This window comes from Gracilinanus agilis, chromosome 5 (genome assembly GCF_016433145.1).
Source record: "Gracilinanus agilis isolate LMUSP501 chromosome 5, AgileGrace, whole genome shotgun sequence".
NCBI classification, from domain to species: Eukaryota; Metazoa; Chordata; class Mammalia; order Didelphimorphia; family Didelphidae; genus Gracilinanus; species Gracilinanus agilis.
The window spans coordinates 232,347,351-232,373,776 of record NC_058134.1 but is presented as its reverse complement, the minus strand read 5'-3'; the positions used below and the strand labels follow the sequence as shown (position 1 = coordinate 232,373,776).

Sequence of the window (26,426 nt, the reverse complement as noted above, 5' to 3'; positions counted from 1 at the left end):
ATGGCCTAACGCAGAGCGCGTGCACGATCAGGCGTACTGCGTGCACGCCTCGGAGTTCTAAGGTTTTTCCATCCTTTCTCACTCTCGGAGGCAAAGACCGCGTTTGGTTGCGTGCGCAGCTTAGGCGGCCTGAACGTTATACTATAGGCTGGGGAAACCAGGGCGCGAGCGTGAGGCTGCAGCAGGCTCTAAGGTGCGCGCGCACGGTTAAAACAATTACGTTCTGACAAGACTGCGGAGGCCCTCCGACCTCTCGAGAGGTATTCCGAGTATGGCTGCGTTCGCAGGTTGGACTACCTGAACGTTGGGGGTCCGGGGGCCAGCGTCGTAGACCCTCGAGCGGCGAGGCCGCGTTTGGCTGCGCGCGCAGTTCGAGCAGCTCTAAGACCATGGTCCCCGCTGGCGCTCGCGTGTGCGCGTGCTCGGCTTTGCCTCGGGGCGGGGTGCGGGCGGTTACGGTCGCCTTGGTAGTCTTTCCCCTCCCTTCTGGGCGGGGAAGCGGCGGTAACGGCCTCTGCCTGGCTCTAGTCCTCCTGCGGAGGATCCCGGGAGAGGGAGGCACTCGAGAACAAGCAGTAGCCGGACCTTTGCCGGGGTCCTTGGCGGGAGGGCGGGGAGGAGGAAGAGGAAGAAATTACTTTGTATCAGGCTTAGGCTTAGGCTTAGACTTGGCCTTGGCCTTGGTTTCGGGCTCCAGCCGCGCCTCCGGGAAGATTTCCCTCTGTCCGGGGCTCGGGGAGGGACCGACCGATCCTACGGCTGTTGGGCAGTCCCCGAGGACGGTGCCCCCGGCGGCCGGTTCCGAGGGAGGGGGTGTGGAGTCCTGGAACGCGCACCTGCGGGCGGGCTGCAGCCAACGGACGTCCCCTCCCGGGAAAGGTTGGTGTGAGGCGGTGAGGACCTCTGCCCCGTCTGCACATCACCCAGATGCTCCAGGTGGAAGGGACAGAGAAGTTGATCAGTCAACAAACAGCAAATGTCTGCTGGGTGCCGGGCACTGGGCGAGGTCCTGGGGTTTTACCAAGATAAAAAAACTGTGAAGATACCTCGGGAAGCTTAGGTTGTGTGTGGGAAACTGTGTGTGTGTGTGTGTGTGTGTGTGTGTGTGTGTGTGTGTGATACCGCAAATGAGTTAAAAGTTAAGTGCTTTGTAAACTACAAAAATACTCTATAAATGTGTTTTTATGTATATTTATAGACGTTTCCATATGTATATACATTATCTACCTAGCTACAGATACATATAAATGTGTAAATGTGTATACTTCCCCCGCCCCTCCCTTCCCCCCAGTATACGTGTCCACATAGACAGGACCCTAGGAATTTCTGGAAGGAGACTACATTGGGTGGAGATCAGGTCTGAGAGCTTGCTTCTAGACTGTAGGTTTCATTTTCGAACTGGGTACCCTCCAGAAATGCTGAAGCTCCTCTTCACTTCCTTGTTTTATTGATGAGGAAATATTTTCTAGTAGGTTTCTCCACTCCATTGTGAGGGGTAGCAGAGCCTACCTCATATAGGCAGCATGCCCTGGCTTGTGCCTGAGTGACCCAGCTTGGGTGCTGACAGGAAGTTAGATTTTTGTTCCACCTCTGACAGAAAGTTGGTAACCAGAGGCAAGTCACTTAAGGCCTCAATGCACAACCCCCGAGGGGGTAGTGGTTGTTAAGTCCAGTTGTATAGGACAGACCCTTTCTGACCCCATTTGGAGTTTTCTTGGCCAAGATCCTGGAGCGCTTTGCCCTTTCCTTCCACAGATGAGGAAAGGAAGCAAACAGGAAGTGACTTGCCCTGGATCACACAGCAAATAAGGGTCTGAGGCAGGATTTGAATTCATCTTCCTGACTCCAGGCCTGGCTCTCTTATCCACTGTGCCACCTGGCTGCCTTTAGGCATGGGTAGAAGTTTTTTTCTTTGGTTTCCCCATATACTATTGAAATTAAATCTTGTTTTTTTAAAAAAGGTATCTCCCTGCAACATTTATTTTATTTAAGCCCTTTAAGATCTTCAAAGAACTTTCCACCCAAGATCCCTAGGATGTAAATCCAAATATTATCCCTGTTTTACAGATGAGGAACAGTACACTTTTGCTCCAGAATCTCTGATCTAACTCTAATATTTTATGTCCTGAACTCCTCTAACTAGCATTTATGGATTCATTCTATTCATTTAGAGGCTTCATGTATTCCCTAGTCAAGAAAGTTTGGGAAATGCTGGCCTTAGTGATTTCACTTGTACAATTTTCAGGAAGCAGCAGGAGAGGGAGAGGAGGGAACTGGATGTTGTCTTGGCGGAAACTCCCTCTACAGTCCCAGGTCCACAGCTTTGTCTGCAAGGACTACTTGAGTTAAATTAGATCATAACTCACTGATAAAACTCCGTAAGAGGCTGCTAGGAGGAGCAGTACATAGTGTTATATTTGGAGTAAAGACAGAGTTCAGATTCTGCCTCAGACTATTCCTAGGGGTATGTGTATGAGAAAGAAGAGACTGACCCTGGGTAAGTCATATCCCTTGTAAGCCTCAGTTTCCTCATCTTTGTATTGGGGATAATAATAGCACTTACCTCACCAGATTATTATTGAGGCTCTCCTTGCAAACCTTAAACTACTTTATAAATATGAGGTGTTATGATTATGGCAAAGTATAAAGCAGTGTTGTGATGTAGGTAAATTGCATTAATATTATTCCCCATTTTATAGTTATTAAGATACCAAGACTCAGAAAAAGTTCTGTGACTTGTCCAGATCACAAAGCTGGGGTGAGCCAGGATTGGAAGCAGGTTTTTCCTGATACCTAAATCTTTCGATTATATCTTGCTACCTCTCTGAAGTACTAGAATGATTTTATTTAATATTTAAAATATTTAAATAAAGATTTATTTAACAGAATTTCAGAAGTTCCTAAAACTCACCCCTTCAGGCATGGTTTTTCCTCCTGTTTTCCCATTAAGAAGCTTAGGTTCCTTCCAGCTGACCATTGACAAATGTAAACAAATGGTCACTTCTATTTTGGGCTACTTCCTCATTTGGTGATACTTATTGTAAATGTGAACATTTGTTAATAGAATCTTGCAGCAATAAACTCGATGGAAAACTATGATTCATTTGGAAACGTGGGCTTTTATTACTATTAAATGTTATAGTTGGGATCCTATCTGCTTTTGGCTCTAAGTAATTTGAAAAGCAGATTGTGGAAACTCGGTTTTATGTGCCTTCCTTTACTTGAAATCCAAGAGATGACATCAGACATGTGTGTGGGGGATGGGTTTCCTCTTGTTTTGTCTTGCATCAGTAGCAGAGCTGGGAATGCTGAGCGCATGTGAAAGGTTTCTCTAACCTAGACAAAGGGCCAGCAGCAGGGATTTCTACCTTGTCAATTGCTCCCATAATTCCAAAGTCCAGGGGCGGAGGAGGGACTGGCCTGTGTGTGACTTCCAGCTTTTTGGTATCTTGATTCCAGCTCATGTTTCTCAGCCCTGAGGAGGAAGATCAGCTCCGAGGATGGACGCCAAAGCTCGGAACTGTTTGCTTCAGCACAAGGAAGCCCTGGAAAGGGACATCAAGACTTCCTACCTCATGGATCACATGATTTCTGATCAAGTTCTCAGTTTGTCAGAGGAGGAGAAAATAAGAAATCAGGTACATCTCCTTAAGGTTAGAAGGACCAGGCATATTAGTTGATGCAGAGGATTGTTTTTAAAATCCTTACCTTTTTTTTTTTTTAAAACCCTTACTCTCCATCTTAGAATTAATACTATGTATTGGTTCCAAGGCAGAAGATTGGTAAAGGGCTAGGCAATGGGGTTAAGTGACTCATTCAGGGTCACACAACTAGGAAGTTGAGGCCATATTTGAACCAGGACCTCCCATCTCTAGGCCTAGCTTTATCCACTGAGCCACCCAGCTGTCCTGATGCAGAATTTTAAAATAATTTTTTATAATTTACTACAGTAAATACTACTTGTACTTTATAAATAATTATAAGTAGATATAAGTAAATACAGCTTAATCTTTCAGGGTGGTGTTAAATTTTGGTACTTCTATTGACTATTCTCTAAAGTAGGAGTTTCTTAATATAGGGCCTGTATACTTCCAAGGGGTCTGTGGATGGATTTTGGGATGGGGGTATCTGTGAAGCTGATTAGGAAAAAATTATGCCTTTATTTTCACTCACCTCTAACTAAAATTTAACCTTTAATTATTTAAAAACATTCTGAAATGGGATTCCTACCACCAGAGGGGCCCATGACACAGAAATGGTTAAGGACCCCTGCTCTAAGGCTACTTGTGTTGCCTTAGAAGTTTTCAGAATTTATCCTGGAGATGTGATTGTGGGAAAAAAAAGTCCTTATCATATATACTGTTTTCTTTTGTGTGTTTTTTTCTTCTGTTTAGCCTACCCAAAAGAAGCGAGCAGCTATGCTAATTAGGGTATTACTTGAAAAAGATAATAATTCATACATATCTTTCTACAACGCTCTACTACATGAAGGGTATAAGGATTTGGCTTTCCTTCTCCAAGAAGGTCTTCCTCTTTCTTCATATAATGGAAAGGATCCAGTGGATGGAGTGACTTCATATGGTCAGTATCTATGATTTCTATCAAGAAATGCTAAAATGCTAACCTTTTTTTTTCGTAGAATCCAAGGATTTCAGGATTAGAACTGGGAGGGTATAGGCCAGTCCTTTCACATTTTCTAGATGAGGAAATTGAGGCCAAAGTGACACCCCTGTGGTCACACCAGTAAGAGGTAAGTCAGGATTTGAATCCAGGTCCTTGTACTTCAAATGTGGTACTTTTTTCATTTGTGCCACCCTGCCTTCCCATTAGGAAAGTCCACTCAAGGAAGTAGATTCTCTTTAGAAGTGAAGGTGTAGGATAGGAATATTTTCCCACTTAGTTGTTAAAAATCAAGTTGATTTTGCCCACAGTAGTCTGGGATCAGTCATTCTTGGTTCATTTTGACATTTTCTGTGAGTATCATCCTGGTTGTGCTCTCAAGTTCTTCTTTGAGACCCCATGCTTGTGGGGTGGAGGGGAGCCTGGCTTCTTGGAGAATGTCGGACAAAGGCAAAGGTGATGGCGATGGGCCGGTGGCAGACTTACTGCACCTGGGCACCAGCTGGCTCTGTGAAAAGAGGCTAATCACCAGCGGTGCCATGTTATAATATTAAGGATTTTGGCCCAGGAGGGATCTTTGAGGTCATCAAATTCAATTCCCTTATTGAATAGATGATGAATCTCAGGTCAGTGAAGCAGCTTGTCCACGGTCACCCAGTGGTTGGGGGCTGAGCTAGGGTGACTCTGGCAGTCATTGATGGAAAGCCAGAAGTTACTTTAGAAAGAGTTGAGTATATCCCTTTCATTTTGCAGTTAAGGAGATAGAAGCCTAGATGGAAGGGCTGAAAAGGACCTTTGAGTCCATTTATGCCAATCCCTGAGTCTGAGGCCCAGAGAGGTAAAGTGGCCTGGCTGCTTAATTCAGAGGCAGTGTTTGAATTCAGATCCTTGGCCTCCAAAATGTAACTGTATAAGTAGCATTAAAAACCATCAGCTTTGGGGCAGCTAGGTGGCTCAGTAGATAGAACCAGGCCTGGAGATGTGGGATGTTCTGGGTTCAGATTTTGACTTCCCCTGGGCAACTGTCATTACCTAGGCCCAACAAGTCTTCTGCCTTGGTACCAAAATACCAAGTATTGATTCTAAGACAGAAGGTAAGGATTAAAAAACCCCTAAAAATATTAGCTTTATTAGCTCCCCCGGCCCACGCATCCTGTCCTCAACTCTGAAGACGGGCTTGTTATTGAAGTTCAATGATATAATTCTATCCTGTGCATTTCTGGGAAGGCTATGGGACCTACCCAAAGTTCTTTTAGTTTGGAGGGGGAGGAATAGAGAATAAATAATGGCAGCAGTGTAATTAATGGCCTACGGTGTAACGGATTGACTTTGCAACTGTTTTTTAGTCAGCAAATACACAAGAAGTGAAGAACTGCTCAGTCTTCTTGATGTCACCCAGCCTGTTTCCTTGTGGGATAATTTCACTTCACTTAGCCAGAGCTGGATTGTTTATCTTGGTGCTGCAGCTTCCTCATTCCAGTCTTTGTAATCTTAGGACAGACACCCTTAGGCTGCTTGGAGCCCTGCATTCCTAAAGCTGGTTCCAATAGACAGTGGTACCCTCATGTTCTCTTTTCCAAGCTTCAGTATCTGGGGAGAAATAGCTCTTCTCCATCTTAGTTTCTTTCTCCTGAACTGGCTTTCCTCTCAAAGGGACCTTTGGTTTTTTTGTTTTTTTTTTTTAAACTTTTACCTTTGTCTTGGAATCAATACTGTATGTTGGCTCCAAGGCAGAAAGAGTGGTAAGGGCTAGGCAATGGGTGGTTAAGTGACTTGCCCAGGGTCACACAATGTGATAATTAGATTAAGTCTACACTGCCCATCTTTAGATTTAATCACCAAAGGTGAGAGCACGTCCAATTCTGGGAGGTCCTAAGTACAGATTAAGTCTAAACTGCCCATCTTTAGATTTAATCTTAATTATCACTACTGTTGGGAAGTGTCTGAGGCCAGATTTGAACCTAAGACCTCCTGTCTCTAGGCCTGGCTCTCAATCCACTGAGCTACCCAGCTGCCCCCTTGTTGCTTTTTTTTTCAGTTTCAGTTTTTGGCCAAACCACATTTCTTGGAAGAAGCCTCTGAAGTTTTCCATCCAGCTGAGAAAATTTTAGGGCAGAGTTAAAAAATATGAAGCCCTAGCTTATAATTGAACCTTGATGTTTGTCCATATTGTCAGGCTGAGAAATAGAACTATTAAAGTAGTTATATGAATCTTTAAATGAAAAAAATTAATAACAAGTTTTTAATTAGGGCAAGATAGAAATTTTGTCAACTACACAGAATCATAGCACTGGAATTATAATCTGCAAAGCCACAGAAAACCATAGCATTGAGTCTTCCACTGATCTACAGAAAAGAGAGTGATTAAATTGTCTTTTGGAAGGGAGGGGGCAACAACAAACTCTCTTGAGTTCCCAAACACTTGGGAAAGACAATAGCCAGAAGCTAGAGTAACTTGGTTCAATTTCTTTGTTTATGTAAAATTTTACTTAAAATTACGTAAAATACATTTGTTACCCCCTTTCCAATTACCTTTCAGACTCTTCCTTATAATAGAAAAAAAAGGAAGAGAAAACAGTTCAGCAAAAGTAACCAGCACTGTATATGCAGTATGCTACACCTACCTGTCTAATAAAAGGAAGGAAATGGATTTTATCTCTTTTTTTGAGAGCCTCATTGCTCATAATTAAACAGCATTAACTTTTTGAGGTTATTTGCACTGTTAAAATCATCGTATATATTATTTCCTTGTTCTAACTTTTTCGATCTGCATCATATCACAGGAATCTTTCCAGTTTTTAAAAAATTCTTCATATGCATCTTCTATCTATATAGTACAACACTATTTTTTTTTTGTTCATGCACCACATTTTGTTTAGCCATTTCCCAAATGGTGTTGAAAATATGAGACTTTCTAAATGATTTAGTGGCATTTGTCTGAGCGACCTTTTGGATGATTAATTTGTTTTCTTTGCTTTGGTTTTCAGTGAAGACAGTGCTGTGTGAAGGTGGTGTACCACAGAGACCTGTTGTATTTGTGACCAGGAAGAAGCTGGTGAAATCCATCCAGGAAAAGCTTTATAAACTGAATGATGAACCGGGGTGGGTCACAGTTTATGGTATGGCAGGCTGTGGGAAGTCTGTCCTCGCTGCAGAAGCCGTCCGGGACCACAGCCTCTTGAAAGGTAAGTGCTTAAATACTAGGAGAGTGGTGGCCAATAATATATTCTTCATGAATAAATTACTTTGAAATTACATATTTGGAGGAAAGCTGACTGACAGACTTGATCAGTTAACTGTGAACTGTAATTCTCAGAAGCATTGGGTTGAGAAATAACTTAAGAGATCATTTAGCCAAAGGTTCTTAAGCTCTCTGGGATTTTTATTCCACATTTTATTATAAGTACTATACTATACTATAGTGTACTATAGTGAATAGAAGTAGAACTTTATTATTATTTTTTATTCAGAGTAGAAAAAGATTATACAAGAAACTAATTTCCTCTGATGTCCAACTTGCTTTAAAAACACATGTTGACACACATATGCACACATGTACAACAAGGTTACCCTATAATTTCCAAACATGTCCTGCTAATCTGATTTCTGGCTTCTCTTCTGTTCTATGCATTTTTTTGTTTTAAAATCCTTACCTTCTGCCTTAGAACCTTTTTTGGAGGAAGGAGAAGAAGATAACTTGTAAATGATCATCTAGTGTGTCTTTTAGAAGTTGATTATTTTAGTTTCTTTAAAATTGAACACATTTTATGTTCCAAATTCTTTCCCTTTCTCCATCCTTTCCCCCCACCCCCCATTGAGAAGACAAGAAATAACATTATACAGATGAAGTCAGGCAAAACATATTTCTACATTAGCCATATTGTGAAAGAGAAAAATGCAAGACAAAAAAATAAAAAAAAATATGCTTCAATCTGTACTCAAAAAAATATGCTTCAATCTGTACTCAGCTGCAGGTTACAGAGTTCCTTGGTTCTCTCTCTGGAGCATCTTTCATGCACCCTTTGGAATTGTCTTGGAATGCTGACTTTCACAGCTGATCATCCTTATAATATTGCTGTTACTATGTATGGTGATCTGGTACTGATCACTTCACTCTGCATCACATCATATAAGTCTTTCCAGATTTTTCTGAAACCATTTCCCTTGTCATTTCTTATAGTATTCCATCACAATCATATGCCACAACTTGTTCAGCCATTCACCTATTGATGGTCATCTCTTCCTTTTCCATTTCTTTGTCACCACAAAGAGGGCTGCTATAAAATAGTTTTGCATGTGTGAGTCTTTTCCCCTTTTCTTTGATCTCTTTGGGATACTGACCTAGGAGTAGTATTAGAATTTGATTCTTGGGGCAGTGAGGTGGTTCAGGTGGTGGTTCATTGAGGTGAATGGAGAGCCAGGCCTGGAGACTGGAGGTCCTAGCTAGGTTCAAATCTGTCCTCAAATACTACCTAGCTTTGTGAATGGGCAAGCCATTTAACTCCCACTGCCCAGCCTTACAACTCTTTTCTGCTTTGGAACCAATTTTGCATAATAAAGGTTTGAAAAGAGAGTTTATTCTTAATCTGAGGATCCTCCCTGAAGGAATTGAAGATTTCACAAGATGTTTCAGAAACAAAATGAACATTGTATTTTCTTGTTGGCTTTTCTGTGGTCTGAGTGTGGAAGAGAGTTCTCATCCTACTCTGGGATGGAGCTTTGCAGCCAGTGTTAACTGGGTGAACTCCATCTAACAGTCTTTTGTTTTCAGTCCTCAACCTTCTTGACCTTTAATGATTTTTACACAAATGACTAATTGCTCCCTTGGTTTTAGGAGTCTATTCCTTCCCTGCCTCATCCCCCCAAATGTCCCCATTCTCTCTTTTGTTGAGTCCTCATCCACTTCTGTGTGTGTGTGTGTGTGTGTGTGTTTGTGTGTGTGTGTGTGTGTATTCATTCCTCTGGGACCTGTTCTTGGCCCAAACTCGCTCCATTCAGTAAGCATTGACTAAGGGGAGACCAAATTATGGATGATATGACCCTTTAATCTAGGAAATCCTACTGATTATTTTAAAAAATGGATTAGAATGATAAGTAACTGCAGTAAGATGGCAAGTTTTAAAATGAGCCCACACAAATCATCAACCTTTTTTTATATTAGTAACAAAAACTGGGGGAGGAGATAGAAAAAGATATCTCTTTGAAAACTTTTTTAAATGTCCAAAAGACAAAGAAATAAGACCAATTTCATATGAATGGGTGTTGTCACCATGTCCCATCAAATTTTTCACTTAGCTCAGGCTGAGAGGCACTTGGTTGACCCAGTTCCTTGAAATTTTTCTGGGTCTGCCTTCCCTTTCCTTCCTTACAGGGTGTGTGTGGGGTGTTCAGGGAAGGCCAGACCCCCTCCAATAGGAGGACCGGCTGAGCCAGGGCTGATCATTCACCTTTTTGTCTAATCTTACCTGAGACTAAGAAACTAGTTGCACTTTCTGTTCTTAAAAGCATAAACTTCTAAATCCATTGCATTTTGAGAGATTGATTGCATATAAAGAAAAAACAAACTTAATTTTGCAGCTGTAAACGCTGATGTCAACAGAATACTATTAGACATCAGGGAATGATGTTATGATATTAATGAATAGAAATAGGAAGGAAACTTCCTCTTTAGCCCATTTCCCTGAGTTAAAACAAAATTTCTTTCCCCTATTCAATGAAAACTGGTGAAAAAGAAAGTGAATGGGGGACTTGGGAAAGAAGTTAGAGAAAAGAAAATCTTTGAGACCCATAGTACTAACCTTCAATGAATGAGTTCACAGGTTTCTTATTCAATAAGAAGTATGGCCGAAAAAATCCCATTACTGTTAAAAAATAAAAATGTGAGAGACCCTGTTTACCTTATTGATTGCATCTTCTCAACCCAAAGGCTAAGTTAATTTTTTGTGTTTCCTTACCATAACTTTTTATGGTCTTCATGTAAAAATAAATTTACTTATTTCAGTTGCTTAGTAAGCAACAGAAGGGTAACTAAATACATTCTAGTTTTACTTTTATTTTCTTGGAAATTAAGAGTGGTTTGAAAGTTTCTTCTTCTTCTTTTTTTTTTTTTTTTTTTTTTTTTTTTGTATTCCGAGTCCACAACCTCTATCAGTACTTAAAAAAAAAAATTTAATAGAATTTATCCACAAGTATTCCAGCCCCTCCCCATCCTTCCCTACACCCCAGAAGGCATCATTTGGGAGATGGACATGTTCCTGGAAATTATGTCTCTCTTGTTCTCAGCTTTCATTTCACTCTCGGGGAGGTAACATTCATAGTCTAAAAGTTTCCTGTATTGTTTCCCTAAGTTCTTCTTTATTCTAACCCTTTTCTGAATTTTATAGGATCTCAAGTTCATTGAATCTCTCCTGATCAGATTCCATGATTAATAAAACAAATTTTAAGCTTCAGACTGTAATTCTAAAGTCCCACCTAAAAGATCTACCAGTTTCTGTTTTCATCAGACTCTATAGTCATATTCCTACCTAAACAATTTCTACAGACTGTAGACAATTTCTATAGTATCCTAAAAAACCTCATCAGAAATTCTCACATCATAATTTAGAAATTTTTCCAGTAGGAATTTCTCTAATAATTTTAGCCTCTAATTAGTTTTTATGTCTATCTCATGTAGTCAGTATTTGGAGGTATAAGAGAAAAAAGAAGAAAAAAAATTCTTTTATAGTGCATATTGAAAATTTTACTTTTATAGTCTTTTCCCTTTAGTTTCTCAGATTACAGAAAAAAGCATAAAGTAAAACAATGCTTGGGAAGCCCCTGCCAGCATTGCTTAGCACAAAGCACAGGTAAGGCAGATACTTTCACCCAGGGGCCCTTTAAGGCTTCCCCCTTTCTGGAGAGGAGGAAGGACAGGCTGGGCTAGCTTCTCTCTGCAACAGTTTCAGCCGGAGTGTCCTGACTAGTGTTAGTGGAGAACTGCTTCTCCTTTTCATTAGTCTCTCCCACTGAAACCCTAAAATGGGAGTCAGCCCTGCTTCCTGGGACAACTGCTTTCAAGGATGAACATTGTTACACTTTATTCAGCATACTGAATGCCTTGACTGCACTTTTTAGCAGCTCCTCTGCCTGGCTGCATTTATCCTTTTAGAATATTTCAAACAAGAAACAGAACAAAGATTTTTCTACAATTTACAAAGAAGCAAAAAGACAGACAGTGATAAGACAACTACATAGACAGGATGAAAAGAAACCTTTTGGGGGGAGAAGGGCAGAAACCATCACTCAAAGCTGCCCAGAAAAACCAGAAGTTTGTGAGCACAATAGGGATTTTCAGTGATAAGCCTTTAATATATTTTTTACCTAATTTGCAATAAAAGTAAGAGTTAAATTCAAAGATTATCAAATACTTGCTAGCCTCAGTTGTTTCAATTTGCAATAATAAACATCCCACTTTCAAGGGCCACTTAAAACATCCCAACCCCTGGGGCAACTTTTTGCCTGCTTGTTTAATTTTTTTATGGGATAGTTTAATTTCTGTCAGTTTACCCAATATCAGCCCACAGTGGCTTGGACTGTTGCCATGCCAAGCAGAGGTACATCTGGCCAGCAGGTGTACTCTGAGGAGGTCATCCTTATTTTGAAAAGTTTGATTACTCACGGGCATGAGGAGGCTCTGACATTTCCACTTCCTTTTGATTAAGTTATATCCTAGTTGGAAATATGACCAGAGGAATAGGAACTTCCGTAAAGTGCACACACAGAAGGACCTGCTGGGATCCAGTCTTTGAAGAACACTGATTCTTGGTTTACCCAAGAATTCTCAGTTAACTGGAAAGTACCCTCAGGGCTTCTGGGTTTGTCAATGAAAGAACTCAACCTGAAGGGGGCAGTTCAAGAATGGAGAGGGATGGTGGTTCTCACCAAACAAACAGCCCAGGGTTGGATGGGGTTAAACAGGCCACATGACACCAGAACTTCAGTGCTCCATCAGCCTTCTGATCCCACTTCTGACACTAGTGTTAACTTTAAAAAGAATTTTTTTGAGACATCTGAACTCAGAGGGATTTATTGAGGGAGGAAAGTTAAATATGCATGTGGGATGAAGCCTTCCCAGGAGGCAAGACCACCTGATGCTAAGGGGTCTGTGTGCAGGACTTAAAAAGTTACAGCTACACGGATGAGCCCATGAATGGGCAGGAAAAGTGGGTGAGAGAACTGGAAAAAATAGGAATGTCTGAGGAGGAGTTTGTGAAGAGGTGGGCATCTCTGCCTGAACTGGGCTCTCTTTGCATAGGAGCACCAAGTGTTCCCAGGAGGATGACTTAGGGTCCCCTCATTAGAATATCTGGTTGGGCCTCATCTGTGCCACTAATCTCATCAGGGCTGCCCGAAATTCTGGAATGTCTAAATTGAAAATCATAACTGGAGCCAGCAATGATTTCTGACAATCGCTGTGCATCACCACATGACATTTTAAATTTTCACTTAACACTTTCCAAGTACTTTGGTGAATCTGTTATTTTAAACCAGAGAGGAATAGTTAACCTGTTTTAAAAAACTAGAGAGCCCCAGTGTGCTCAGCTACTTTGCTTCTTTTAAGAGAGGGAAAAGAATGTGTGGCGGTTGGGATAGAACCAAGTCAGGGAATGAAGAGAAGGAAGAAGTGACAGGTTTTATAGTGTTTTCTTTTTTTAAACCTGTACCTTCTGCCTTAGAACCAATATGTAGTAGAGCAGTAAGGGCTAGGCAATGGGGGGAGAGGGGGGGAATCATACCACTAGGAGGGCTGAGGTCAGATTTCAACCCAACTCCTGCCTCCTGGCCTGGCTCTCAATCCACTGAGCCATCCAGCTGTCCCTGGTTTTATAGTATTCTAAGAAAGAAGGGAGTGGGTCTCTGGGATTGGACAACAAGGGAAAAACTTGCCTAGCAACAGGAGATGCTTGTTAGCAGCTTGGAATGTAGACCAGGATGTAGCTTTAATAACATGGTGTTATCCGTAGGGACTCGGGGACTGTTCTTGGGTCCTCATCGAGACCCAGAAACCAAGGCAGTTTTAAACAAGACAAAACCACTAGAAACCGTATCACCTGGACATGGCATTTAGTGCACCGTCTATGCAGTGCCTCGTAGATGGTAGGTGTTATTTGCTTCTGGGAAATTTCAATTTTGATTTCTCCTTCCTCTGGTATTAAGTAGCCACGTGAACCCAGCCAATTCAGCTAAGTACATATAAAAATGTTTTTTGAATAGGAAATGAATTCTTGAAAGGGGCCTTTATGCAATCTATGTTTTGTAATAGAATATGTATTTTTAAGAATTTATTTACATCTTTTTGTTTTTAACACTGACCTCATTTCCTGAGAATTTTACTCGCCTTATGTTGTAGTCTTCCTTCTAACAAAGGGGAAAGGGAAGAAGAAAGTACATATGCATTTATGTAGACCCTACTGTGTGCCATTAGTGGCCATGCTAGTGACCACTCTTCACAGAATTATTCTGTTTGATCCTCACAACTCTGGGAGGTAGGTGCTATTATTTACCCCCATCTTATGGATGAGGAAACTGAGGCAGACAGCACTGACGTGGCTTGCCTGGAGTCATCCAGCTAGTAAGTGCCTGAGGCCACATTCATCCTCTGCTCTTCCTGCTGCCAGGCCTGGTGCCCTGCACTATGTTTTTACAAGGAAGAGCAACTCGGCAAAGGAGCTTGACAGAATGTCTCCAGGACAGATGGAAGGGACTATGGTGCCAGTGTGGGTCTGGAGAGGAGAGAGGTGCAGTCTCTGAATCTCTGGGGACCCCACCTTCCTCCGCCCCCTCCACCCCTGCTGACTAGGGAAGCATTAGCTGCATATCTGTGGGCATCGGGGGCTGCACCTGCCCTTCCCCTGAAGTCTCAGAGAATTGGGTCTGTCGTTCTCCCGACGCCCCGGGCTTTGGCCTCACTGTTGTGTCTGGATGTTCCACCTTCACTCGCCCACAAAGAGCATTTTCCAAAGTCCCCATCTGTGGTCTCCAGTGCCACCCTGCCATTGTCCTCTGCGGCTACTCAGGCCTCCGCTGCCTCTGCTGGCTCTTGCCCTTCTCGGCACTGCTTCCTCTGTGCTTTTCTTGTGTCCTGCCATTCCGCCTCCCTCCAGCCCTCCCACGGGGCACTGCCATGTTCCCCTTCCCCCGCCCCCATGAGGGCAGACGGGAGTCTCTAGGACCTTCCTTTTTATCTAAATCGGAGGTGTGCATGCCCTGTGATCTGCTGATCCTGGCCTTGGGCTCCCAGGGCTGCTCATCTCCGGCCCCTGCTCCTCTGTGTTGGATCCATCAGCCTTCCTTGCTGTCATGTGTGCTTTGTAAATGCTCCACAATTGCTTGGCTGTGGTCGAGTCTGAACCCAGACCTTCCCAACTCCCTGCCTCTATAACCCCAAAATACTATCCTCAGCTAAGCTACCACCAAGCCCCCTTTGGATGATCTTGGGAAAGGGTCTCTGTGTAAGTTGGATAAGGCCTACAGATGGACCAAGATCCGAGGATCTAGGCCAGGCCTCAGGCTCGGCTGTCAGTTGTCACTGGGTCAGCATAGGAACAGCACAGATGTCAAAACAGCCACCAGGGAAACAGGATCATCTAAGCAGTAGGAAGAATGGGAAGATCAAGCAGTAAATTATCACCCAGAGACAAGAAAAACTACCGCCTAGGCCTAACTGTCTTAACAACAGCACTTCGCAGGGTTCCAGAATCTTGGCCTCTGCTGTCCATCTGCAGACTTGCACCTTACCTTAACTTTTCCTATAACAAAACACACAGAGTCCCCGTGGAATTGCTTGTCCAGGAGGAGAGAGGAATGAGGGGAGGGAGAAAACATGAATCATGTAACCAAGACAAATTCTCCACATTGGTCATGTCCAAAACAGACATGTTTCTGAGTCTAAAAGGCCAGTTCTCTTTCCACAGTGTCAGAGGTGGCAACTTTCAGAAGATGGAGACATTCCCATAAACACCCAAACAAAGTCCTCCCCAGAGTCCATGCCTCTAAAGAACCAAGTGGAATTACCTGATAGTCCATTATTTCCTGCTTTCTCAAAGAAGGGAGAGATGTGGCTTTGGAGCAGGTCTGCCCTTCATTCATGCAGGGATCTAGGCTGAAGGCTTCAAGCCTTAATCTGACCCGGCCTGGCCTTGCTCCCTGTCTTTTCCAGCGTGCTTCCCAGGAGGTGTGCATTGGGTCTCCGTCGGCCAACAGGACAAATCTGGGCTTTTGATGAAACTCCAGAATCTCTGCACACGGCTGGACCAGGATGGTGCTTTCTCTCAGAGACTTCCACTTAACCTTGAGGAAGCCAAAGATCGCCTCCGTTTCTTGATGCTGCGCAAATACCCAAGGTAGGGAAGGAGGCATCCACTCTGAGGGCAAGCAGGGCCGGGAGGCTCCTTCTTGACTTTCCCTCATCATTTCTTTTGGCTAAATGGATTAAGGGGAGCTGGTTTAGTCTCCCACCTTTGGGCCTTCTGTCAGTAAAATAACGGAAGTTCTGTTTCAGCTTGGCAGAACTTCTCAACCAGGTTGTTAGAATCAGCTGAGATAAAATCTGGATGGCTCTTAGCACAGTGCCTGGTGCTTAATAAATGTACATTCTCTCTTCCATCTTGACTCTTGGGATCACTTCAAAATCTGATGCAGAGGATTACCAAGGGTTCAAATGAAATCATTTTATTAAAAAACGTTCTGGGGGCAGATAGGTGGCTCAATAGATTGAGAAACAGGCCTAGATATGGGAGGTTTTGGGTTCAAATGTAGCTTCAGACACTTTTTAGCTATGACCCTGTGCAAATCACTACCTACCCCTTAATGCTCTTCTGCCTTGGAACCAATATATTGTATTGATTCTAAGATGGAATGTAAGGGTCTTTATTTATTTTTATTTATGTGAGGAACAGTTCTCTGAGTGGTTAAAAAGTATCTTGGGAAGATAAAAATAAACATCTCCTACACAAAGGTTCCCTGGGATCTCAGTAGCCCCTCACTTAAATCTCTGGCTCATTGCTAATGGGAGATAAAATCTCAGTTGTTGATGTGCATTTTCCTTATTAGTCACTAGAAACATTTTTCATAGAATGGTTAATAATTTGCATCTGGAAGAACATTCTTGCTGATTATAGAAATATATGTTTTTGGATTGAACTTGTGATTTCATTGCTGTGGGGAACTTCCAAGTAGGGAACCCTCCTCCCCCCCTCCCCCCCCCATCCTCCTCCTGCAGGGATTGGCTTTTTTGTTTGTGTTCATTTCTTTAGCTAGTAATACAGTAGTACCTGGCCAGCAGTGGGAACTAAGTCACTGTGTGTTGCCTGCTTGGCAACTTGTGGTTTTAGGTAGATGCTTGGCACAGGCAGAAGTGAAGGGATTTGGCCAGAAGGTCCAGAGGCAGGACTTGCGGTCAGCCCTCCCCTGTACCTCTCATGATACAGTCTTATCTTTTCTTTTAGAGGGAGATCTCTGGGAGCAGCTGAGTGGCTTACTGGGTTTGAGAGCCAGGCTTAGAGATGGGAAGTTCTAAGTTCAAATCTGGCCTCATTTACTTCTTATCTGTGTGACCCTGGGCAAGTCACTTGACCCCTATTGCCTAGCCCTGACTGCTCTTCTGCCTTGGAACCAATACACAGTATTGATTCTAAGATAGAAGGTAGGGATTTAAAAAAGTAAAATAAAATAAAAAAATAAATGGAGATCCCCTAAGTACTCCCAGGGAGTCCTTAGAGTTTTCCTTCCTACCCTAGGTCTCTTTTGATCTTGGATGACATTTGGGATTCGTGGGTGCTAAAAGCTTTTGACAGTCACCATCAGATTCTTCTCACAAGCAGAGATAAGAGTGTGACTGACACCGTGATGGGTAAGCTTCCCTGTCAGTGGCCTCCTGCTCTCTTCCCCTGGACTCTGTTCACTGATGTGCCTTGTGGTTTATTTCTTTTTTCTCATACTCGCATTACAGGTCCCAAATATGCTGTCCCTGTGGAGAGTGGCTTAAGAAAAGAAAAAGGACTGGAAATCTTGGCCCTCTTTGTTAATATGAAGAAAACAGACCTGCCCGAACAAGCTCATAGTATTGTAAAGGAATGCAAAGGTACCTTCCTTAAGGACAAGTGGATCAATTTGGGGCATGGGGGGAAGCCCCCCCCCATTGACCATTCCTTCAGTTAGCATGAGAATGGTAATATTTAGTTCCATTTGCACCTTGATTTTTTTTCAGGTTGCCAGTAAGTAATTTAGTTACAAAATAATCCCTGGTTCAGGGCTTTTATTACCTCTTACCTAGACTAACTGAGCTTTCTGCATCCAGCTTCTCCCTGTTGTAATCCATTGTCCAGACAGCTGCCCAATTGATGTTGTCCAAGCTCTCGGCTGTCCTTCTGGGTACCCATAGCTGCCCCACATCAGTAGAAGAAACTCTTCTGGCCCTGACCTTCAGAGGTAGCCTGGGGTTGTGGAAAGAGACCCCTTGTGCTGCTTCCTGCCCTTGTGGCCCCGAGGGCCATTTGCTCTCCAATGACAGCTTTGGAGTAGAGCTAGGACTGAGAGTCCTAGGAGCTTGAGATTCATGACTCTGTGAGAAGGCTGAGGAGGTAGTATGGTGCTAGGGGGTGGAGGGCCTTGAATGCCAGGCTTTAGACAGTAGTGAGCCCCTGAAGATTTTAGAACACAGGAGAGACCTGCCTAAATATGGATAAGGAAGGTTTTTTGGGTCATGAGATAAAAGATGGATTGGAGGGAGGAAGAGAGTGGAGGTTGCAAACCTCTTATATGGAGGCTGTTGTTGATTTAGTCCAAGTGGGCTGAAATGATTGATTCTGTGATGATAATCATGGGAATTGAAGGGGGAGGAGAATTAATTTTACTGTTCTCTCTTCTGCCACAGAATGGAAACACCTGAACTGAGTTGACTCTCAATGACAATTTTCTTTTTAAAAGGCTTTGTATTGACACTGTTGGGTTTTCTTTCCTTTTTCTTTAGGTTCCCCTCTTGTAGTATCTTTAATTGGTGCCCTATTACGTGATTTCCCCAATCGTTGGGGCTACTACCTCAGGCAGCTTCAGAATAAGCAGTTTAAAAGAATTAGAAAGTCTTCATCTTATGATTATGAAGCCCTGGATGAAGCCATGTCCATAAGTGTGGAAAGGCTGAGTGAAGACCTCCAGAAATATTACAAGGACCTTTCCATCCTGCAAAAGGATGTTAGAGTGCCTACCAAGGTAAGCACAGGCTGCCTGCTTTGTGGCTCAGAGTATGGCTCAGCAAAATACTTGAGGCTTGTGATTGGGTTCTTATGGTGTATAACCTTTCATGAAATATTTTACCCTATTTTTCCTGTGATCCTCCCCTCCCCCCACTTTTTTACATCATTGTCATTTTCCAGGAGGCTGCCCACACCTAATTCCTCCCTTGTAAGAAGTTAGTCAGTCAGCCAGCATTTATTAAGGACCTACCATGTGCCAGGCACTGTGTAAATGCTGAAGATGCAAAGAAAAGGCAAAAACCAGGCAGGCCCTCTTCACAAGGAGCTCATACTCTGAAGGGGAGACAACATGCAAAGAATTGTGCCCAAACAAGATGTGGGCAGAATGACCTCAAGGTGGGGATCCTTGTTATCTGTCTTTAAAAAGAAAATACAAATCCTTGCCGTCTTAGGATCAATATTGAATATTGGTTCCAAGGCAGGAGAGTGGCAAGGTACTAAGCAATGAAAGTTGAGTGACTTGCCCAAGGTCACACAGCTAGGAAGTATCTGAGGCCAGGTTTGAACCCAGGACCTCCTCTGGGCCTGGCTCTCCACTGAGCCACCCAGCTGTCACCCCCACCGCCGATATCTCTTCTGTTTGGCATTTAAGGACCTTCAGAATATGATTCCAACTTTATTACTCACCTTGATGCTCTCTCTGGTGCAAACTGGCATACTTGTTCTTTGCCATGCTCAACATTCCATCTTCCATGTGTGTCTCTTGTGTCCAGAAGTGCTCTCTCTTTCTCTTTTCTTCTTCCCCATTACTTCTTAGAATCTCATTTCCTTTAAGACTCAGATCCAGCCTTACCTTCCACAGAAAACTTTCCTAACTCTTTCAGCTCTTATCCTCAATGCCCTGCCCTCCAGGTGTCTTGTGTTTATGCACAAATACACACTTATGGGAATATATGAATTTATTATAATTATTTTTTAATTTTATTTTTCCTCAATTACATGTAAAACGTTTCCAACATTTTTCAAAGAATATTGAGTCTCAAATTCTTTCCATCCTTCTCTCTTCCCCACTCCCCACTTGCCTTGACATGGTAAGCAATCTCATATAGATTTTACATTTGCAATCATGTAAAATGTTTTCCCATATTAATCCATTTGTGTAAGGAAACTCAAATAGAAAAAAAACGTGAAAAAAGTTTGCTTTGGTCTGGTTTCAGACTCAGTTCTTTTTCTCTGGAAGTAGATGGTATTTTTTAGTTTGGATCCCTTGGGATAATTTTGGTGTTATTGTATTGATTGCTGAGAATAACTGCTACGTTGGTTCATTGTACAATGTTCCTGTCACTGTACAATGTTTTCCTGGTTCTGCTTATTTCACTTTGCTTTAGTTCATGGAAGTCTTTCCAGATCTTTCTGAATATCATATTCCAAGTCCTCCCATCCTTTAATGTAGAAGCTGCTAAGTCTTGTGTTATCCTGACTCCATGATATTTGAATTGTTTCTTTTTGGCTGCTTGTATTATTTTCTCCTTGATCTGGGAGTTTTGGGATTTGACTATAATAATATTCCTTCTTGGGAGTTATTCTTTTGGGATCCCTTTCAGGAGGTGATTGGTGGATTCTTTTAATTTCTATTTTAATTTCTATTTTATTCTGGTTCTAGAATATTGGGGGCAGCTTTCCTTGATGATTTCTTTTTTCTTTTTGTTTTAAACCCTTACCTTCCATCTTGGAATCAATACTGTGTATTGGTTCCAAGGCAGAAGGGTGATAAGGGCTAGGCAATGGGGGGGCAGGTTAATTGGCTTGCTCAGGATCACACAGCTAGAAGTGTCTGAGATCAGATTTGAACCCAGGACCTCTTGTCTCTGGACCTGATTTTCAAACCACTGAACCACCTATCTGCCCCTCCTTGATGATTTCCTGAAAGATGTCTGTTTTTTGTTTTTGTTTTTTTTTTTGATCATGGCTTTCAGGTAGTCCAGTGATTCTTAAATTGTCCATCTTGCATTTATTTTCCAGTTCAGTTGTTTTTCCAATGACATATTTCACATTTCTACTATTTTTTCATTCTTTTGACTTTGATGGTTTCTTGATGTCTCATGAGTCTGCTAAGGCATGATTTTCTTCAGTGAACTTTTATACTTTTTCCATTTGGCTAATTTTACTTTATAAAGAGTTCTTTTCCTCAATGAATTTTTGAACCTCTTTTTTCCATAGGGCCAATTCAAGTTTTTCTCTTCAGTGCATTTTTGTATATCTTTTTCTTTTTGGCCAGTTCTGTTTTTTCAGAAGTTCTTCTCTTCTTTGGATTTTTGTGCCTCATTTATCAATTGACTTACTCTGTTTTTCAAGGCATTAGTTTCTTCAGTATTTTTTTGTGTCTCCTTTACCAAGCTGTTCACTCTTTTTAAAAAATGATTTTCCTGTATTACTCTCATTTCTTTTCCCAGTTTTTCTTCTACTTCTCTTATCTGGTTTTTAAAGGTTTTTTTTTAGCAACTCCATTAATTCTTTTTGGACTGGAAAGCAATTAATATTTTTCTTGAAGGCTTGGGGATGGAATAGTATTGACTTTGTCTTCTGAGTTTGGGTCTAGCCTGTCTCCAACACATCTGTTCCTCCATCCTGTGAACTAGATTCCTTGCGCTGGCCTTCTAAGTTGTTTTAGGCTGAGAAACTTTCTATGTTGAGTTTCTTTTTTTTTGTTTGCTCATTTTTCTGCTTGTTTCTTTTCTCTTCGTTTAAAAAACTATTAAAGTTGGGCTTTATAACTGTGAAAGGAGTACTGTTCCAATCTTCAGGTTCTTTGTGCAGCTGCCTTTAGAGGTTTTCCAAGGTGGTATGGTATGATATAAGGACAGGTATGTTTGGTACTCTCCTGGCCTGTGCTCTTGTCTGTGAGTAACCCCAAGCACTCTTAAACCTTCTTGCAACCGTGACCAGAGTCCCCTGCAGCCCTGAGGCCTCAGGTGCTGGTGTCTGCTAGCGTTCCTCCTTCCCTTGTGACAGTGCCCCAGGACTATGACCTTCTTCAAATGGGGCAATTGAACAAGAGTTTTGCATCCAGATCCAGCAGAGGGACTCCTTGATCTACCTCTGAGGAGTCATCTGACCCTCCTCATCTATGGCTGATGGGAAGCCTTAGCTGCTGCCTCAGTTGGGTCCTGTCCCATGCACTAGATTCTTCATGCCAGCCTTCTAAGTTGTTTTGGCTGAGAAATGATTTCACCGTGTCTTTTTGTGGGTGATGCTATGCCAGAATTTGTTCTGAGGCGCTTTATCTTTGCTTTTTGGAGGTAGTTTGGTAGAGATCAGGTGGGCACCCATACCCTCTCTGCCATCTTGGCTTCCCTCAGCCAAACTGGATTTATTGGTAGATCCAGATACACACATGCACACACAAATACACATTTGTATGTGCTTTTCCCCTTGAAAAATGTAAGCTGTGTGAGAGCATGGCTTGTTTTCATCTTTGTGTCTCCAGTACCAAATATGGTATCTGCCACATAGTAGGTGATTAATAAACATTTTGTTCACTGATGGATCAACATGTTGCAGTTTGCCAGACATTCCCCAATCAGTGAACATTGATCAGTACCTGCTCATTACGAAGCTCCTGCTCTGAATGTTTGTGGGACCTTTCTGTTCTTGCCCTCTTCCCGTGCCACATAACTAGAACACGGGGTGCTAGGGGATGTAACTGAGGTTCCTTCCTTTCCTCTGCTTGGAGGACTTGAAGAACCACTGACTCCAAGTCAGGCCAGAGTCATTGAATGGGGGTGAAATGGGGAGAGTCGCTTCTAGCTTCCCATTGACACTTATTCTCCAGCAAGGCTGCTGGGACTTGTGTGCATGGGGATGTAAAACATGTATTATCTATCTAGAGTCTGTCCAGAGGGCTAGTTTCAAGGAAGTGCTTCTGATGAAGCCAGAAAGCATTGTGCTTCCTTAGTGTCCTGCCTTCTCCCCAGGGAGCTGGGGGGTGGCTGCCCACATGATCTCCCTTTATAGTGTCGCCCCTTCCCCATGTCCCTGTTCCTGTTGCTTCTGGGTGCCTTAAGTCTCACAATGCTTCCCAGGTATTATGTATTCTCTGGGACATGGAGACTGAAGAGGTCGAGGACATCCTACAAGAATTTATTAACAAGTCCCTCCTATTTTATGATCGAAATGGAAAGTCTTTCCGTTATTACTTACATGATCTTCAAGTAGACTTCCTCATGGAGAAGAACCGCAACCAACTCAAGGTACCAGGTCTTTGTAAGGTTGGAATGGCGTAGTCTTTCTTCCCCTTTCATTAAAAAAAATTAATTCATTAATTCTTCATAAATTAAAAGGCAAAGCTATAATCTAAATATTGATCTAAATATAATCTAACTATTGATCTAAATATCATATATTTTGACACTAGAACTATCCATGGTAGAGGAGCATGAAAGGATGTTGAAATTTCTCTACTTACTAAAATTTTTTTTTAATTAATTATTTTTTTACTTAAAAATATTTATTTTCCCTCTCCCATCTTCTCTCCTCAATGAAGAAGGGGGGGGGGGGAAGAAAGGAAAAGAAAGTCTTTAAGAAATATGCATTGTTAAGCAAAACAAATTCCCACATTGGCTGTATTCAAAAGATGCATGTCTCAGTCTACACCCTGAGTCTCTCAGGACTGTGTTCAGAGGTGGGTGGCTTTGACCAGTTTCAGTCCTTAGGTTTAAGTTTTTAAAGTCGTTTATCTTTACAGTGTTATTGTTTAAGTTGTTTTCCTGGTTCTTTTCAGTTTACTCTATATCAGTTTATCCAAATCTTTCTGGCTTTCTCTGAAACTCCCTTTTGTCATTTCTTGTGACACAAGACCGTAATTTTCTTAGCCAGCTGATGCACATGGTTGTGTTCTGGTTGCAGGAGCTGCACAGAAAGGTTGTGACCCAGTTCCAGAGGTGCTGCCAGGCACATTCCCTCCCTTCAGATCAAGAAGACTCCATGTACTGGTACAACTTTCTGGCATACCACATGGCGAGTGCCGACATGCGCCAGGTAAGTGGTCTGGCTTTGGTTTCTTCACTCTGGGGCCCCCCGGCTGGGGTCCTGCTGGGGAGGGAGACAAGGGCTGCTCGCTTTAGGGCTCTGCTCATTTTAATGAAAAATAAAGCTTACCCTCGTATATGGGTGATTTGCTGTGAGAAGTGCTCCCAGACACACCCGTAGACACTGTCCTCCTTTACATTGGCTTCCCTTAAACATCGATGGATTGTTAACAGAAGGAAGGGGCGGCCCTGACACTCACAGGGCTTTCCGGGGAGCACTGGTGCACGGAGGCCACGCTGGCACACCACAGGCTTGTGGGGGCAGATGGACGCTGAGCCTCCCCCCTCCTTTCCGTCATATCGGAGAGCATTAGGAGCCCCTCTGTGTTATGAATTATAAGGATTTTAAATTAGTTTATTCTGAGCAGAAGTGTTAGGACAGAGATGGAGTTGCAATTTGGATACTATGAGAGAGAGAACAGCCACACAATGGTGGAAGCCTTTAAAATAGGACTGAGGGCTCTTTAAGGGGAGACAGTAAAGCCAGGAAGGAAAAGACAGTTGGGGCCTGCCTCTTGACCTTCCTCTCTCAAGCAGGTTGCTGGGGAATTTCTCTGAGAATATTTGTGAGTGATTTGAGAGAGATTGCCTTGAGAAGTGAAGCCATCCACCGACTCCACGAAGATTCCTAGTGGGTTGGACTCTCAGAAAGGGGAACCAAGGACTGAGTGAAAATGGGTTCCGGGTTAAGGACTAATGGAAGGAGAACATAAGGCGAGAATAAAGACACACAGACACGGAAAGTTTGGGCATAAGATAGACCTACAGCGAGTAAGCTCTGGTGGTCAAGAGCTTCATGGTTAGGAGCTCTGATGGTTAAGAGCTTCTCTACCAGTTCATTTCTTGTCACCTTTATTGGGGTTACTACAGTATGGGGGGAAGAGAAGAGCTCAGTGGCCTGATACATTAACATTATGAGGTCATCATCATAAAATGCAAACTGCCAAAACCAAAAACAATAGATAGAGCTAAGATCCTGATCCAGGGTGGATATGGCCTAAGGCATCTACTGATGTTTGATACCTATGTTAATTGATCATTGAAGGAAAAGTAAGGAGACTGAGATAACTGACCTCTCCTCTGGGGTGTAGCCTTAGGGAAGGGCTAGGGATTTGGCAAGGTTGATGTTCAATTTGACTCAAGATTACAGAGATCAATCATTAGCAGTATAAGGGTTAAGTTTTTTTTGAATACTTCTTAAAATAATACCACAATTAATGTATACCTGGATTGCTACAAGAAGTGGGCTTAACATCGAAGACACTGAGAAGAGTTGGTGAAGTGGGAGCCAGTAGAGGGCTCTGCTTCCTCCCTGAAACTCTCTCTGACAGGCTAGAGCCCAACAGCCAGTCTGGCAGGTAGCTTCAGGAAGCTCGCTTGTTTTCAGAGATTATTTTAAGGAGGTTAATATCAGCTGAAGTTCATCTATTAGAATAAGTTTAGTTAGACAGAAATTGGGGTTTAGATAGTTGAGAATAGTTTAAGGAGGTTCACCTTGGTGAACAGGAAGCAAATCTGTGAGGATTTAGATTGGGGGTTTATATTTAGAAATATTAGAATTAGGATAAGAGTTCGCCTGTGTATTCCCACTTCTTTATCCTGCCCCTGCCTCTCCTCATAATAATTCAAGAAGAGTTGGATTAGGCTGTGTCTGGCATTTCATCTACCACCTTCAAATAGGTTATCCTGACAGCTTTAGTCTCTCTGCCGCCTGATCAGTATCAACTGGCCAGCAATATCCAAACCCCAAACAAGATTAATATTACCACAACAGTGTGCATGGCGGGTGTGTTGCATTTTCTAGCCTGAATTCTTTACTCTCATGGACTTCATACAAGCCTTGTCCTGCTTCTCAGAATTCAGTCAAGTAACTTATATCTATTCAGTACTCACACTTTATTGGGAGAAAATAGCACATATGTGTAAAATAAATGCAGACCTGGACAAAGTAAGGCTAAAATCATTAGGGGTTAGGGCAGCCCTGTTAAGTGGGGGGACCAGGAAGAGGCTTCATGAAGGACTTTTGAGCTGGGCTTTGAAGGAAGCAGGACATTCTGAGAGGCTGAGAAAGGAGGGAGTACAGCCGTGGGGGGGTGGCCAGGACTAAGGTGCAGAGATGGGAGAAGCAGAATCCTGTATGGGGAATAGCAGGTGGGAAGCCGAGTTGTCTTGCAGCCTGTAACAAGCCTGCGCAGGGAGGGTGGAGCCAGATGAGCAAAGGCTTCCAAACAGATGTTTGTGTTGGTTGAGCTGAGGGACACGGTCAGACCCAAGCTTTGGCAGTATCGCTGGCCACTGGGCAGGTGGAGGAGAGAGTGTCCGGTTTGCTTCTCGCTCCTTCTGGTGAGATTCTGGGGGCCGAGGTAGCCTGCCGGTGAGCTGTGGAGAAGTGAAGCCCCACCACTTCGGAGGCCCTAAGGCAGTGATGGCAGACCTATGGCATGGCTGCCAAGGAAGGCACGCAGAGCGCTCTCTGTGGGCACGAGCC

The 26,426-nt window shown here is 42.8% G+C and overlaps 1 protein-coding gene across 5 annotated transcripts in view; it reads left to right on the top strand.

Moving 5' to 3' along the window:
• Positions 1–3,500: 3,500 nt before the first annotated feature.
• Positions 3,501–26,426, top strand: part of APAF1 (apoptotic peptidase activating factor 1) — a 66,764-nt gene continuing 43,838 nt past the window's right edge. For 3 of the 5 annotated variants that reach the window (XM_044679696.1, XM_044679694.1, XM_044679692.1), the window contains exons 1-9: positions 3,501–3,638; positions 4,395–4,581; positions 7,608–7,805; positions 15,818–16,001; positions 17,397–17,509; positions 17,609–17,740; positions 18,629–18,867; positions 22,934–23,101; positions 23,757–23,888. In XM_044679696.1, coding sequence (XP_044535631.1) covers positions 3,501–3,638; positions 4,395–4,581; positions 7,608–7,805; positions 15,818–16,001; positions 17,397–17,509; positions 17,609–17,740; positions 18,629–18,867; positions 22,934–23,101; positions 23,757–23,888 — 1,491 coding nt within the window. Of the gene's footprint in view, positions 3,639–4,394; positions 4,582–7,602; positions 7,806–15,817; positions 16,002–17,396; positions 17,510–17,608; positions 17,741–18,628; positions 18,868–22,933; positions 23,102–23,756; positions 23,889–26,426 lie in introns of all 5 variants that reach the window. The other 2 variants (XM_044679695.1, XM_044679693.1) reach the window with 1 other exon arrangement.